The sequence below is a fragment of the Solea senegalensis genome, linkage group LG4, assembly GCF_019176455.1.
Source record: "Solea senegalensis isolate Sse05_10M linkage group LG4, IFAPA_SoseM_1, whole genome shotgun sequence".
Classification (NCBI taxonomy): domain Eukaryota; kingdom Metazoa; phylum Chordata; class Actinopteri; order Pleuronectiformes; family Soleidae; genus Solea; species Solea senegalensis.
The window spans coordinates 8,767,671-8,782,749 of NC_058024.1; the positions used below are offsets into that span (position 1 = coordinate 8,767,671).

The 15,079-nt window shown below is 36.1% G+C and overlaps 1 protein-coding gene across 1 annotated transcript; it reads right to left on the reverse strand.

Moving 5' to 3' along the window:
• Positions 1-1,931: 1,931 nt before the first annotated feature.
• Positions 1,932-14,187, reverse strand: vamp3 (vesicle-associated membrane protein 3 (cellubrevin)). Its single transcript, XM_044024825.1, has 5 exons — positions 14,078-14,187; positions 7,283-7,361; positions 5,416-5,574; positions 4,757-4,808; positions 1,932-4,181 (listed from the first exon to the last, which is right to left on the reverse strand). Coding segments are annotated over exons 1-5 (312 nt in total). The 5' UTR covers positions 14,080-14,187; the 3' UTR covers positions 1,932-4,161.
• Positions 14,188-15,079: the final 892 nt, after the last annotated feature.

Here is a 15,079-nt window from a genome sequence, read left to right on the forward strand (position 1 = left end):
GACAAAAAACAACACTAAAGGCGACATAGACCGGAAACTCCAATTAACGCTGCATTTGTGTGTGTGTATCTGAAAGAAACCAACATAATTTCTTATCATACTGGATTTCAAGTTTGAACATAGAATAATACTGTTTTTATGTCTATAAACCTGCTTCAGTTTCAAATAATGGCTCAGAAAGTCCAAACCACACAAAATAATATAACGAGCCAAAGCACAGAGATGTGTGTGTGAGTGAGTTTCAGATCTATTTTAATATGGAAGAATGTTTTCATTATCTTAAAATAAGACCTTCATGAGAGGAGTTTTGACAGAGGAGAAGAATCACGAATGAGTAAGGAATGAGGATAAAAGAACGAGGATGAAAGTGAAGGAGAAATTTGAACTTGAGGAGACGAGAAAGCAGTTGGGAGGAGCATTGAGCTGCGATAAAGAACTTTGGACTGAAAGAACATTTGAAAGCAGATCCTGACTACACTTTCCCCAGAAAGAGCAAAACAAAAGTTCTAAAAGAGGACATTAATGTTCCTGTTACAGGAAAGCTACTGTGCATTTTGTTCACATTATTACAGAGAAGTGGAGCTTCTTCTGTGGCCTCTGTCTTCTTAGCCATGACTTCATCCATCTATTATCTGAGGACGCCGACAGTCCGCCTCCATGTCGGTTTATATACTGAAGTCACGTTAAATCACGTGAATTTGCTCCCTGAAATCATTTGATTAAACGGCAAGTGTGTGGTCCTGTGTCTTGACTGGATCGTCTAGTCTGTGCTTTCTTGAAAATTGGTTACAAAGTTTGTTGTGCCTGTGGTCTCTCAAGTTTTGAAAATCAAGTCTGATTTAAAAACCCTCTAATGTGGGGCAGACATAAGGGCCTGTTTACACGAGAATGAGTTTGTGAATAATAGTTGGAACCAGCAGTGTATGTGTAGAAAACTATTTAAGAACAAAAAGAAAAAGATTGTATATATGGTAAAGTTTCTGTGTGGATCAGACCAAAGACATTATGAAGGACATTTTTCACTGTTAGCTGAAAATGTAAGCAAACTATCGTGAACTTCTTTGTTTTAAAACTTTGACAGACTTAGTCATAATTTGCTTAACTTACCCTTTAATATTATTTAATATTAACAGTAATTTCATTTTTCTTTTAAATTTTTGTTAGTAATGTTTATTATGTCTTTGATTTACTGTATGTGGGAATACAGCTAAACAAACCTGAACCTCATGTGACCCAAACTTCACCATGCGCTTTATATTTGTGGTAGTTTAATTGAATGCAGTAGTCCTTTTTGCCCCATGTTGAACCAGAGGGTCAATCCAGTCAATCAAGTACAGGCATTTCATTGTACAATACAAAAGTACTCAGTGCTGGATTATATGAGTTGCTTTTTTTTCTCAAAGTGGTTGATAGTTCAATCAGATCAAGGGAGAAACTTTTGAGTTCAACCAGTGGAAACAATAACCCTGCTCTAACAGGGATGTTTTAATTTTTTTTAAAAAGTGAAAGGATAAGTTGAGAAATAGTGTTTCTTACCATTTTCCTGGTGTCCGTGAAGACAAAAGAGCAATTTAGCTATGAGTGAAGGTTCATATTGCATTATCAGACTGTCTATTAATACAGGACACATTTTATTTCATTTGAGGGTTAGGAAATAACATTACACTCACTCACTCATATTCTACCACTTTATCCTCTACATTTGGGGCAGGGGGCTGCTGCCAAAATAAGTCACAAATGAGTTAAAAATAAACAAAATTAGAAGCCAGACTGGATTATGTTTTTTCTTTCCATGTCTCTTATCCCCAGACTTCAGCAGACCAACTCAAAGTTAATTTGGGGGTGATGCATAAAACAGCAAATCTCTGTTAGGAAGAGTAACTGTTGACATTATACATCTATAGGGGAGAACCACAGTGACACAGTGTGAATGAAGTTCAATCGATTTTATTCAAGCAAAAGGCATTTTAGGGCCAAAGAGTAGAATTGCACTTATTTGAAAATCACTGCCTCACAATGTTGTAAAGTGGATGTGGAGAAGAGGATGCCAATTTCCTGGCAAGTGAAATCATTTTCAGCGTCACCTCTGAAAATACTACAGTTTCCTGAATGACATTTCAGCCACAGGAGCATCATGAAAACAGTATGACTGCCAAATATGAAATTAATTCTAGATGTCAAAAAAATAATTAGGCACACAATACATCCGCTCGGACGATAAAAATCAAATCAATGTACAAACAAATCCCATGTTTTTTGTCTCCATTAACCACATCTCTTTCAAAAAGATGGAAGCAATAGAAAAATAATCATCCACTGTTTTTGCTGGGAAACAGTGATGCTCAAGTGAGTGAGATAAGCACCGAGATTAGTTCTACAAACATTAGATAGCAGGGGAGAAAAGCTAGAGGGAAAAACTAAAAAACATCACACATGGAGTATTTGAAGATTAATGTCAGTGTGACTCAAGAGAAGCTCAAATGATGTTAGCAGCCTAGTATTTGTTAGAACAGCAGGAGCATTTACAAAGAATTACTCTTTACCCGTCAGGTGTACTTATGGTCAGTGAGGTTTGGCTGCTCTCTGTTGGCTCTTCTCCATTGGAGAAACCAAGTAAGGCATCTGTCTGAAACTATATGATCTTTGTTGTGCTTAAATATTTCAGAGGAACAAAACAAAAGCATCATGAATGGTACAAGCTTTTTTGTGGCAGTTTCTAAAGCTTTTGTCAGGCTGTGAGGTTGTTGGTTTTAAATGCACATAGTCTACAAGTACACACTCATTTATTCTCAGCAGAGTAGTATGGAGTCAGAAACGGGAGTGACGTCACCTCCGAGTTGACCATGTTTCAGCTGAGAAGTCGGGAAATGGACACAAATGCACCTCAGGCTAGCCCATGTTTGCAAAAACCAGTCGACAAATAACGTTCTTAACGTTTTTTGCAAACACAAACAGCGTAGCAAAACATCCACGGATAAAAGATTAAACTAACGTGTGTACAACTGATTTACTCAAATAAGACAGAAGTGCAATTCACGGTATTTTCCATATTGAGGTGAGTGGCAGCTATCTGGAAATTCAGACTTCTTAATACAACTGGAATGCACCATTAGTCCTATATGGGGTGGTGCACAAGGACGGGTAACATCAGATACAGCCACAGACTGTGACAGACAGCCACAGACTGTCTTCAGGTTTGCAGAGTTAATGGTTTCAATCATTAGTTTTAGGCCTTAAAAATTATACAGTTCTACACATGAGTGGCCACATTTTGCAAATCTTGAGGTTTTGTGACCAGAAGACTATATGTACTTTTTCCCATTTATCCATGGTTACAGGTCTCTTTGTTGTTGGCTGACCTGAAAAAAATCAAGTTTATTCAATCATAAATTTAAAGTTGTTCAACAGTTAACTCATTTTGCACTTAACCATGTGTATAAATACAATATTGATATTGAACTATTCCTACTACTCCTACTATTCATCCATAAACAAACAGCAAACCGAGTATTTAAAAATAAAGGAGGAAAAAAGTTGGCATCACACTCGGCAGAGCAGAAATGTATAGCATGGAAAAGGGAGTTTAGAGTCTAAACTATCATGAAATAACATATCAAAGGCACTTATTTTCACCTGGCGCGCAAAATCAATAGCTATTATTAATACAGTAAAATGTAAAAAAGTAGATAAGTTTAGGAGTTAACACAAATATTCTTCACTTGTAGCCCTGAGGTTTGGAGAGTGTGTATATGTGTATGTGTGCTTTGTCACAGAGTCAAATGTACTTCATTTATACTTTAGAAAATAGGTTTTTGTTAATATGGACTTTAATCAAGAGCCTGTTTGTGTTTTTATGTTACCACTTTCTTTGGCACGCAGCGTGGCACTCTGGTTTAAAAAAAAAACAAAAAAAAAACACAATTCAGTGATGTCTGGTATAGTGTGATCATGCAGGGTTAAAAGTCAGGCTCATTGGTGAATACACAGACACACACACAAACACACAGGGCAATCCAGGACAAGGAATGAAGATCCACTGTGGGAGGGGAAGAATATTTTGGAGCTCAGTAGCCAGTAATCATGTGACCTCTTCCTCTGAGAACATTGCACATTGCCGTTCTCCTCTTCTCCAATTTTTCCTCCACTCCTCCTCATACTGTTTTATGGTGTCTGAGACCAAACTGTGAATGAAGCAAAAGCTTTAGATGAGAAACTTTCAAAAACTAAAGGTTTTACCAGGGATTGTTGGTTACAGTGCATCACATTTAAAATTGTAGTGTGTAACTTTTAAAAAATGAAAAAAGTGTCTGTTACACTCTTTATCACTTTATCAGAGATTCTCTGGGCTTAGCTACATGGAAATAGAATTTTCCCTATGCGACCTTTTATTTTTTGCAATGCTGTGATTCCCCCCCCTACAAAAAAAACTGTCATTCATCAGTTTAGTGGAATAAATTGTTCTTGTTGCCGCCCACCCCTACACTGTCGCTGTATACACACAAGCGCTCCCTCAGTCAGGTCTGATAGTTTTACTTGTCGGAGCCTGTTTTCTTTTTTTAGATAAAGGATGCATATGAATAATGTTACATAATTTCTGTCCACGGAGACCAAACAGAGGCAGAATAACATTAATAACATCTGAATAAGCCAAGATAACTGCTGCTTTAAACAATATAAATAAAGGTCAACAATCTAAATGGAAGTTAGCTCTCTGATATTACTGCATGTTTATACCAAACACAGGCTCATTACTCACTAATAATGATGATGATGATGATCAATATGACAGCTATCAGAATGGCCCACATCTGTAAGAAGTTAAAGTACAGTTAATTCAGTCGTACAAACTTTAACTGCAATTAAAATGTGAATTCATTTGTGTTATGGATATCATGGTACACAATAATTTTTCTATTTTCCCCCTAGTTTACAATCATAAATAGTTAATGTATACTGTGTTGTTTAGTTAAGTAATTTCTACGGATGGGACGATATCACTTTTGTGTCCAAATTCGAGTATCTACCGATACCGATGTTAGTCTGATATAGTAATTTTGGACCATTTATGAACTATGAAGCTCACGACACGACAGGGTGGAGTCATTTCAAAGACACAATTCTCCAACTGTGTGCATAGTGAATCATGATATATATATGTATATGTATATATATATATATATATATATATATATATTGATCCCATCCCTAGAAATGTCAATAATTGCTCATTTATTTTTATTAAATTTTATTTTATATAAATAAAATAAAACAAATAGGAAATAAAAACTCTAAAAAAAAAACAAAGAGATAAAGCAAACCAGTTACAGAAAACACACTTGACACTAAATCATTTGTGTATAAACATTTAAAAGTGGGACACAGTGAGTTTATTTCGAGGACACTGTCTTTGGGCACCTTGCAGTTCTTCCACCAGTACTTTCTCTTCAGCTTGGCAGCACTGGTCTCGAACTGGGAGGCTCCAGCCCGCAGTGCATCTGCTCTGTCGTCCAGTTCTGACAGCTTTGAGTCACGTTCCAGCACTTTGTCCACATTGACTCGCATAATATCCACCACCTATTTACAAACACGCACAAGAATAAAATACTGGGTTGAATTAAAAATGACAAATTTGATTTACAGAGCAAATTTGATTATAAAGAAATGTGACCCATCGGGAAGGAAGGAAAATATGTGCTTAACGTGTGTGTATGGGTCAATGATGAAGTGTACAACATCGATGACTTATCAGTTATCCAACACAACACAAATCAGGAAACATCATGACTTAAATAGCTATAGTACTTCTGCATAAGTCTCAGGGCAGCACCAGCAGTTTAGTTGTTTTATGCCTGTTAAATTCTTAAATTCTCTAATCTCAAATTATAAATGTGTTTACAAACAATATCAGTGAATAAACATAACCTAAATGGTCCACTGATCCACAAACCCAACTTATTCCTCCTACATTCAAACATAGCAGCAGGGTGGAGTAGAGTGTGCAGGCTCATGCAGATCTTACATAACCACGGAGACAGTGATTACATAAACTTCAGGCAGCCAATTGCAAGCTGTGTGGAATATGCTTAGGTTAAAGTTCTGAGAGGGAGGGGCCAAGCTCAACAGAGCCACAACAGAGGGAGGGAGAGACACGGACAGACAGTAAGGGAGAAGAGTAAAGGGGTTAAGAGTGACACCCACAGAAGGAGTCAAACTTGGCAGCTTTCCCTTCCTGCTGACCTCAGTGACATGTTTTTAAATTTAATGAAAAAAACAAAACTGGACAAAAACCTTTCTCTTCTTTCTCTTCCACTGACTGTTCCCTGACATGTGAACTGACACGCAGAGGTGGAGTATTAAAGAGCTATCGATTGCACATTTCGGTGATTCATGGTGTCACTGCTGCCAATGGTTATGTAAGTCTCTGGTTCACACAGCCATGAAGGAACAAGGGAGCCACAGTGAGTGGCTGAACGCATACAGCGTTCAAACACATAGAGACAAACAACCACATTCGCACATTCCTATCGTCAATTTAAAGCAGGGGTCTTCAAACTTATTTTTACAGAGAGCCCAGTTTGATAATGTGAAGATTACAGGGGCCAATAGTCCCTTCACATATTGTTTTGAACCGTAAACTTACATACAAATTGGGGGTGTCACGATTGTAAATAAAATATTGATCTAACGATTTGATTCCAATCTTCAAAAGCAAAGGTGGAATCAAGGATTTAACCACACCCCCAATGTGGAGTCCTGCTGACGTGCTGGGGGAAAAAACAGTCACTGTAACACAACTACATGTTACCTACTCCTGCTAACCTGAAGTTGCTGCCAACTAATAGTAACCATAGCAACTGCTCATTTTAATTATTGTACTGAAACTACACTACAAAATGCCGAGCATCCATGTATGATAATGTTATTGGACATCACTGCAGATTTGTTGACCTTACCAACCATTCAGAGCAACACAGCACTATATGACTCTCTATGACTTGTCTTCTTTTTACAGTTTCCAATTGACTAGCTATTGTTACATTATCATATTGTTAATAAATTATTTAAATGTGACGATAAGGCCTTGGTGTGTGGTACATTGCAAACAGTCAGTCAAGACACCATGTAGACAACCTGATTTAGAGTGTCCAGTTAACCGCAGCATGATTTTGGACTGTGAGAGAAAACCAGAGAACCCACAGAAACACACACACGGATAACATGTAAACTCCACAAATAAAATTTTAACTAGACCTTCAAAAGTCAGTCATGACATGTATCATACCTCATCCACCTGGGCCTGGGTCTGCTGTAAGCGCTTGGTGCCTGGAGCTGCACCAGAGCCTTCTGGAGCGGGGGCTGACCTGTAAGAATAATGAAAATAAACAAATTGTGAATTGTTTTTTCACCCAAAACAATCTATTGCATACCACATAGCTCAATGTCCATCAAGCATTTTGTCAAGTCTGAAATCTTGTGCACTTAAAAACCAATGCCACAAAATTATCACATCATCTCACATTAACGGACACAGAGTCAATCTATTGGGCATTTTTAATAATCAGCCTTGGCCAAATGTTATAAAATATAAATAATTATGTGTGTGTGTGTGTGTATATATATATATATATATATATGTATATATATATATACACATATATATATATACACATATATATACACATTGTTAGGATTTGTCAAGTAGTTATAAGTGATCTACAATTCGGCGCTGTTCGGCTTGATTTCTGTGTGGGAGATCTCTTCCTGTGACGGGACTCAGCGGCCGGCAGTCTGACCAATCATCGCATAGTACCTGCTTTTAAGCACGCTTGGAACCTCGTATGAACAGGTACTAAAAATAGTACTAGGCCATGTACTAGGCTCGTGGAAACGCTACTTAAACCGTGCTGTGGCGAGGCGAGTAGAGCTGGTGGAAATGCACCAATATATTACTGTAAATTAGTGATCAGGTTTCTGAGAACAAAAATGTGTAATTTGTAAGAATGGCTGATTAATAAACAATCGTTTTGTATAGTCTATTCAAACCCTCTTACTGATATAAAAGTATTAAACTGCACCCAGTAAATATTTTAGTAAGATGGAGACTTGTTGATGTAGGATACTGTATGTGTGAATGTTGATTCAGGTTTTATGCCAACAACTGCAACTGATCAGCACACTGACATGTTTTTACTTTTTTCAACATGTCTGTCTGTTGGCGTAACTAAGGAGATATTATATCTGTAAAGTGAACAGAGGAGAATTTGTCAAGCAAGAACATACTGGATGGAGAGTGACACTAAAGCTCAAGAATGAATATGAGTTTACAAGATTTGATGCTACATGAGTCAAGAAACTAATAATAGGGGTGAGTGACATATGTAACAACTGTGCACTCAACATATCTCAAACTGCATGTTTTTGTGAGACTTGTTCTTTCTCTACAACTTGGAGAGATAATTAAAACTAAAACTTAAGCTTGCTACTGCCACCCTCTGGCTAAAGACAGCAGTGCTCCTCAGGTGACAAGGGCAGCAGCTCAATGAAATTGAATGATTCTAGTACGCTATGACTCAGTAAAAGGCTGCATGTACCAAATTGTGATCTTCTCCTCACATGTGGCACAAATGAGACATAACCTATGTAGGGCTGAAACCATATTTGTTTCAAAATTAAGAAACACATTTTCTGATTTTTCGGCTTCTTTAATGTGAATATTCTCTGATTTCTTTGCTCCAAAGAAATGGTTTGTGGACAAAACAAGACATTTTAGAAAATCATCATTTCCAGGTTTGAGAAACACTGATTAAAATGTTCTGACATTGTATGGACCAAACACTTACTAAAGAACCAATAGTTGCTGCCCTAAACCCGTGACACAGGATTAAAAGCACATGGATTCAGACAGCGTCAGATCAGCTTCAGGCCTCCGTTGTATGCAGAAATAACTCTGATATGAATCAGATATTTGCATTTGCATCCATGATCGAGGTGGACAGATTAGACATTACCGTGTCAATGTGATATGTGCGTCCTTAAAAATAAAACGGTGGCAAATCAGGTAAATACACAAGTACACGATCTACAATCACATGGCTCTCTTTCAACCACTGCAATGAAAGGATGAAGGCTGAAGCCAGTGGAGTCGTTTTGTGCCCTTCAAACCTCTCCGGCGAGGATTACTAATTTCCTGTCAATAACACCAATTTCACTTGCTTTTGAGCCTACTAACCCTTTTCAAGGGTTTGTCTCCCCAAGTATTAACCAGTGTAAATGCAGATTTCAGATACAGGTCACTTTTGAAAGACTATGTGAGCAGGTTCTCTCCAAAAACAAAAAACAACACATATAGGCAACCAGAGTGGCTTCTTGTGAGATAAAATTATAAGATAAACCAGGGCAGATGCTGAACACTTATTGCAGAAACAGTGAGGCACAGCAACATGGGTCATCTCAGCAGCTTGCAGGTTTGGTTGCTTAGCAACAACAGACGCGACAGAAGAGGACCCTACAAATACCTTGGTTAAAAACACATCTGACCTCTTCTCCCATGCTGTGTGCTGTGCCATGTGCATGTGAGCAGTCATCATATACTCACTTTATAATATACAGTTAGAAATAAGACATATATAGCTGTTGATTTTACATAAAATCAACTAAAAATAGGATTACAGACCGTTAAAAAGAGGAAACAATGGTGTGACACCATGAGTGGGATGTTTACAACACTCCTGACCATGGAATTGTAATCTTTCACACTGATAACTAAAGCTAAATCATCATGGCCATCAGTGGACTTTTTTGTCTCTAGCATGAAAGGATACTTTCCAATTGTCTGTGTTTAAACATTGTACTTTACTGGTGTATGCAAATGAAAGTAACAAACCTACTTAATTTTCTGTGGTAAAACAATATGTGATATAACCCCTTACAAAAAGGAAGCTCAGGGTGGAATCTAAGTTTCTATGCTCACTAGGGCTGGGTGATAATACAATAACGATATGTATCGCGATATACACTTCCAGGATATCAACAGAAAAAACATTGGATAGGACATTCGATAAAGTCACTCAACTTCGTTAGGAGAAAAACAAAAAGTGCTTGAAAAATAGACAAAGCAGTTTTGGTTGCATGAACAAACTCAGCCCCTCCCTCTTAACCAAGTTGCTACCATGCTTGCAACCTGTATAGTGGTCAGAGCCTTTGGAGTGGCAGTCAAAAGGCCAATAACTGAACAGTCAAGTAAAGCTGAAAGCGAAGAGATAGTTAGTAAAAAAAAAAAAAAGGGACACATTACCTCGCCAGTGTGGCAGTTTATTGGTTACTTAAAGGCTGACCACAGTCACACAAATGTCGCCTACAAATTATTATTTTATTATTAACGAACTTACTCATTTTACCATCTTTGACGCTCACACCCTCTGGATTACACACGTTGTACGGCAGTAACGGCATGGCCATTAACATCATCTGTTGCTACATGAGGAGATATGCAGCGCTCCCTGTTAAGGTACTCTGCAAAAGTGCCGTATGATAAAAAAATCTAAATGTTACAAAGACATAACTGAGGCAGTGTCTTGTCACAGAGCCAAGGACATGCTTCCAGTCAACATAGTTGAGAAGTTTGGCTTTAAAAATCTCATGAACATGCTTGGCATTACTATTTTCCTCTGTGGTCTGATTTATAACTGAGTGATTAAAATAAGGAAAGTTTATGAGTTTAGAATAAAAGTGTTGAAGTTAGAAAATGTTCAAAATTAATTTTTAATAGATCATGAAAAATGAATAGTCTAATGCTAATGCCCTAATGCTCACATTATACATCTAAGATGTAAGAATACAGCTTAAATATTACAAAGGCTGTCTATTTTTTTAAGGGATTTATGTCCACTGGTAGTTTTCTGTAGCAAAATATTTCCAAACTTTGATCAATTATTTTGAAAGCCTTCAAAAAACATTAATAACAAACATCTGCACATATGATATTTTAACAGTGCATCTGTTGACTCGATGTAACCGTTATCTCACTGCAATGATTTTTCCATGTGCACACAGACTAGGTCTCTTTTCACAGTTCTAATCTGCTAAACTGCTAATTTAACACACTGCATCACTTGATTTCCGATTGACAGTTAATAACTGTACTTGTCAAATGTAAATCACAGCTTTCAGGAATCTCCCAGTCACATGCCACACATTTCTAATCAAATGTGTTAGAGCTCGTCGTCACCTAAAAACACTGTAAATCTCAGTCTCCAGGACTTTAAGTGTGAGATTGTAGAAGTAATACTTGTTAAAATAACATTTGATTTGTATTACTTGGGTTTTAATGTTAGAGGTCAGACATATCAGTTATTCTTATTATAACCATATGTGTAAAATATTATACTCCAATTAATAATTTTGCTGTTTATGTTTATTTTATTTATCTTATTTTTAACTTGTTTAATGGTTATAGGGCTGCAACTAACAATTATTCTCATAATCATTAGTCAGTCAATTGACTAATCGATTAATCAAGAACTTATTTGGTCCAGAAAGTGTCTGAAAATGTCAATTGGTAAATGTTAATGATGATGTCAAATCTCTTGTTTAGTCCACAAAGCAAAATTAATCAGTTTTAATGATTTCTTTGTTATATGGAGCAAAAGAAACCATTAATACATTTAAGAAAAAACATTACATTACATAACATTCATTTCAAAAACACTGAAACCAATTAATCACACAATTTTAAGCTACTAACTACTACTTTGGTCATCAATGAATCTACTGGTTATTTTGCCATTTAAATGATAAGTTGTCCATAGAATGTTCATGTTGAGAAATGTTGTTCTTTATAATTATGATGTTCTCAAATGTCTTGTTGTGTCTACAAACCAAGATTAATCAGTTTTAATTATTTCTATGTTAAATTCTATTAATTATCGATTAATCATGCAATTGTTCCAGACATGACTAATGTTAAAGAGCAGGTTCAATGTAAAAATAACTTGAGGTATTCAGTATAAAAAATGAGGTCAGTGCTGCCTCTGCAGTGATATCTCAACATGTCATGGAAAACTCTGTTAACTTCCTCCTTGGTTTAAGTGGTGGGTGCTTGTCCAGTCTAATAAAATTGCAAAGTTGCCCCATTACAAAATTACAATCTCTTTTTCCATTTATTACTTTTAAATGACTACATGTTTTGACATCTGGCAGAACAACAAACTTAAATGTTCATGATTGAACAAGCTTTACCACAAAACAGGATCCAGCAAACAGGAGTACATGACATCTGATTGTGAGTAATGCCTCTCCCATCTCTCCCGCCGTGTGACGTTTACACAGGTGTAAAACTAACAGTGCTGCATCACAGCGATTACAGAGGAACAGTATTTCTTTGTGACGTTCTTCTATCATTTCTTTATGAAAATGTGTAAAGAATTGGTTTAAATGGCTTCTATTCCTGCCATTGGTGAAACGTGAAACTTTGTATAAAACCCAATTTTTATTATTATTGACCACCCTTATACGCCCAATCTGGCCCTGAGGTGATCCAATGAAACGTACTTACTGTCCCCCGGGAACCATTAAAAAAACAGAGGTGATGATGTGTTTCAAGCTGTTGCCATTCATTTATGGAATTCTTTCCCCTCATCACTGCGATCCATAGATTCCTGACATACTTTTATGAAGCAGCAATATCTATTTTACCACATTGTACTGCCTCTTATGTTTATTTTTGATGAGTCTGCTAAATCTTGAGTGTTGCGTTTTGTCTTTACTACTTTTACTCCATTACATTTCTGCTTCTTTATAATTTGCTTTAAATCTCTGTGCTTGATTTTAATGTAAAGTTTCTTATATGTGCATTTTTATTTGCACATATTCAGATTTTGTTACAGATTCATAGTTCATTACTTATTCAAATGAAAAGCAGCACTGTGATTTTGAATCTATGAAATGTACTACAATTAATCGTAACTCTGTACTGAAAATGATCTATGTTAAATTGTACTAGAGTTGAAACAATTACTCAATTATTGACCTATTCCTAAATTAATCAACTATTTTGATAATCAATTAATTCTTTTGGGTGTTTTTCTTTCAAAGGTTTTCTTAAATGTGAATATGTTCTGGTTTCCTTTCTCCATATAATAAAGACATCATCAAACTGAATCATTTACACTTCTGGACAAAACAAGACATTTGACAACATCATCATTTCCATTACCAATTGACATTTTCTGGACCAAAAAAGTACTTGTTTACTCAAGAAAATAATCGGCAGATTAATTGATTATTAAAATAATTGTTAGTTGAAGCCCTAAATTGTACAGTAAAACATAATACATATTGCCAATTGGATTTATTATTGTTTGAGTCTGCAGATTATAAAATTACTTTGTAGATGTATGGACTGTGTATATGAACTTCTCTGTGCAGCTCTTCCACAGTTCCACATCCTTCACATTAATTTCCTCCCAGTTGATATTTCCTCTCTCTGACTGTGAACAGATTCTGTATCCTCTTTGGCAAATGGTAAATTTTAATCTAAAAATTCATTTCAAATTACAATGCCTGTAGGTTCAGGAATAATACATTACGTGGTTCATTGTAAGTGAAAGAGGTGACAATTCTTATAAAGCACTTTTTTGACAAATTAAAATTCGTTTTAGGTTAGTTTTACAGGTGTTGCCCCAAACTTCAACATAATACAAACACAATGAGCGACAAACAGGAAAGTTGGCCAACAATGGATTTCCATTTCAACTTAACTTTCCACATTACGGCGACTTCATTGTTTTCCCAACTAGTACTGCAATATTAACACCGACAACTAAACCACGATATAACTGCTAGTTCTGTGTCTTCTGAAGATACGATCATTTTGACGTATTTTCATCAATGTTGTCGACTAGCTTCTTAGCTACATCTCGTCAACTAGCACTTGTTGCATGCTAACTAGCAAACGTAGCAAAGTTTTGGGCGTTGCTTTATCAAACATACCGGAAGGCCGGTGCGTTGGACAACGTGTGTCCACTTTCAAGAGTTTGGTTTAAAAGTAAACAGTAAAGTAGAAACACAGCATACTTACATATTGAGAAGATATTTCGTTGAACAACCCGAAGAGACTTGGTGGTTTTGAGCTAAAGTGTCAAGTCGTAACAGTCACAGCCTTCTTCGGTTGTTGTGCTGCTTTCATGTAACGTCGGAGTTTTTCAAGATACCGTTCAAAGCACACAGATAATATAAACAAAAAAAATATCAAAATTCTACTATTAATATTTAAATAATGAATTTAACAGCGCAAAAAGTAGGCCAATGTTAATTGATTAATCAACAAATTATACCCCCCACAAAAAACCCGACTTGTTTTAATATGTGCATTTTATTATTATTATTTTTACATGTCTATCAAGTCTCACGAGAGGCTCTTAAACGCACCATTAAAGAGACAGTAGCCCTGTTCGCAAAGTGCGTATCGCTGCATTTATAAACAAACAATAAAGGTCAAAACAACACTTTGAGAAAGATTTATAGTAAAATTATACGACGACGCCGCAAATGTGTGTTTTTTCGATGTTGATACGTCTTATTGGTCAGTATTACTGTTGATATTTGAGGAAAATACGACAATCAAAGCCCGTGATCAGCATGTGACTGTAATTTTTACACTTTCACGGTTTACTGCTGGAATGGGTTTGAATGTCACGACTTGTTATTAAGAAGACATCATTATGTTAAAACAAGAGGGTGAAATGTGTTTTTATATTTATTTTATTGCTTGTGTTTTGTCCAGAAAATGTCAGTCAGTGTTTCTCATTTCTGGAAATGATGATGTTCTCGACGGGTGGTTTTGTCCTTAAACCAAAATTATCTAGTTTTTCTGATTTCTTTGTCAAACGGAGCAAATAAACGAGAAAATATTCACATTTGAGAAGCTGAAAAATCAGAAAACTTGTTTTAAGTTTTTTAGTAAAAAAAACACAAAAAAACAACAACATTCAAACCAGTTAATAGAGTATTACATTAGTTCACGATTACTTTGGTAATCAAGTAACTTTCAGCCCTAGTTTCAATGTTCTTATATGGAATC